At 53.3% G+C, this 1,850-nt stretch overlaps 1 protein-coding gene across 1 annotated transcript; it reads left to right on the forward strand.

Annotated features, from left to right (window-relative positions):
* The first annotated feature begins 6 nt into the window (after positions 1–6).
* On the forward strand, positions 7–1,288 carry LOC115302637 (ras-related protein Rap-2c-like). Its single transcript, XM_029952571.1, has one exon. It carries the CDS (start codon positions 67–69, stop codon positions 601–603), a length of 537 nt encoding a protein of 178 aa, XP_029808431.1. The 5' UTR covers positions 7–66; the 3' UTR covers positions 604–1,288.
* The last annotated feature ends 562 nt before the right edge of the window (positions 1,289–1,850 follow it).

The following is a 1,850-nucleotide window of genomic DNA, read 5'->3' on the forward strand; positions in this document are numbered from 1 at the left end:
CCCCCGCCTCCGCGCGCCATTCCTCGGCGTCCTCCGGCCGCGCGCCCCGCCAGCCGCGCCTCGGCCATGGCAGGCCTGGTGCCGCGACCCGCCAAGGGCTACCGGGTGGTGCTGCTCGGGAGCGTGGCCGTGGGCAAGACGTCGCTGGCCACGCAGTTCGCCTGCGGCAGCTTCCCGGAGCAGTGCGAGCCGTCGGTGGAGGACCTCTTCAGCAAGGTGATCGAGGTGAACTCGGCGCCCGTCCTGCTGGAGATCGTGGACACGGTGGGCGCCGAGCACCTGGTCACCCTCAAGGACCTGTACATCAAGAACAGCGACGGCTTCGTGGTTCTCTACAGCGTGTGCAGCGAGGCCTCGTTCGAGGCGGTGCGGCCGCTGCGGGAGCGCATGGGCCGGCTGCGGGGGCCCAAGGCCGTGCCGCTGGTGCTCGTGGGCACCAAGGCCGACCTGGACGCCGAGCGCCAGGTGCTGACGGCGCAGGGCCGCGCGCTGGCCCGCGAGTGGCGGTGCCCGTTCCTGGAGGTCACGGCCAAGAGCAAACTGATGGTGGACCAGGTGTTCACGCAGGTGGTGCGCGAGATGGAGGCGCTGGCGCCGGCCTAGGAGCCCTGGCGCCCCCACCAGTGCCCTGGACGCGTGGCCCTCGGCTCCGTTCGTTGGCTGATGTGCCGCGGCGACTTTGTAGTGTCTTCGGTGCTTTCTCTGATTTCTGAAGCTCAGCGCTCCTTCCCTGCCTTTTTAAGGAAAGTTATGCGCCCCCAAGACAAGTGCCGGTGACCTCGTCGGAACTCAGACCAGCGCTTATGACGGCTTGCCTGGAAACTCGGCCACTTTGGTTACCTCTTAAGGGGCTACAGGAATCCAAAAGTCCGAATTGTTTTCCTGGATGGAGAGAGTACCAGCCTTTTCTTCAAACGGGATTTGTTACCGGATTTCCTCCCCCCGCTTTTGATAATTAATGCCTTCAGATGCGTGAGACCTTTGAAATTGATGGAGGAACATGAACTAAAGACTTTAAGCCTTGGATTCTGTGAAGTTTTCATGTGTTCCTCTCTCATCTGCAGCCTTGAATTGCAGCAGTAAGATTTTCCTCTCTGCGTATTTCTGAATATAGTTATGACATACACAGAGTTGGTTTGAAAGGGATATTTTCTACCCTGGGAGGGGAACACATAGCTGCTCACACAGATAGCTCAGCCTGCCTTCAGCTCTCTAGCTGACATCTAGTCCATTTTGCATCTGTACACAGAGTAAAAATAAAGTGATTTTTAAAGGTGACAGTTTTAAATACCTGTCTCTTTAATACTTCAAGGTATAGTTCCTACAGTTTCCCTACACAGTCTCTGCTGTTAAGGTATTTCCCAGGAAGCACATTAGGAACCAGAGGGAAAATGGCCGCATCTGGTATGTACTTCTTGGTGCCAGAGTGGGTGTATTTTGTCTGATGCCTGCGCAGTTTGCAGTGTCAAGCAGACTCCAGCAGAAACAATTTTGAAGTGTGTTTGAATCTTTTTGTATAGTTTTCACATAACGAGGCAAGAAAACTTTTCTTGCACTGGTTTAAAAATATGATGGTTTTATAATTTGAAGAATTTGCCTGTGGTAGGAGTTGCATGTGCTTTATTTTCACATGGAAACAGCAGGTTTTTCAAATTTAGGAACTTAGCCTTACCACTTAAACGTCCTTCTACAAGAAGTTAACAAGAAAAACAAAATTAAAGAAATAAACAAGGAAGCTCAAAACCACGCCAGGGATCTGAAAAAGTTGACTTTGTTACAGGGAAGCTATCTAGACAGTGATTGCGCAAGCTCGGCAGCTTTATGACCTTGGACGTGATGGGTGAGCGGAA

This window comes from Suricata suricatta, chromosome 9 (genome assembly GCF_006229205.1).
Source record: "Suricata suricatta isolate VVHF042 chromosome 9, meerkat_22Aug2017_6uvM2_HiC, whole genome shotgun sequence".
Taxonomy (NCBI): Eukaryota; Metazoa; Chordata; class Mammalia; order Carnivora; family Herpestidae; genus Suricata; species Suricata suricatta.

Coding starts and splice junctions, on each gene's coding strand:
- LOC115302637 (XM_029952571.1), top strand. CDS start 67: ATGGCAGGCCTGGTGCCGCGACCCGCCAAGGGCTACCGGGTGGTGCTG.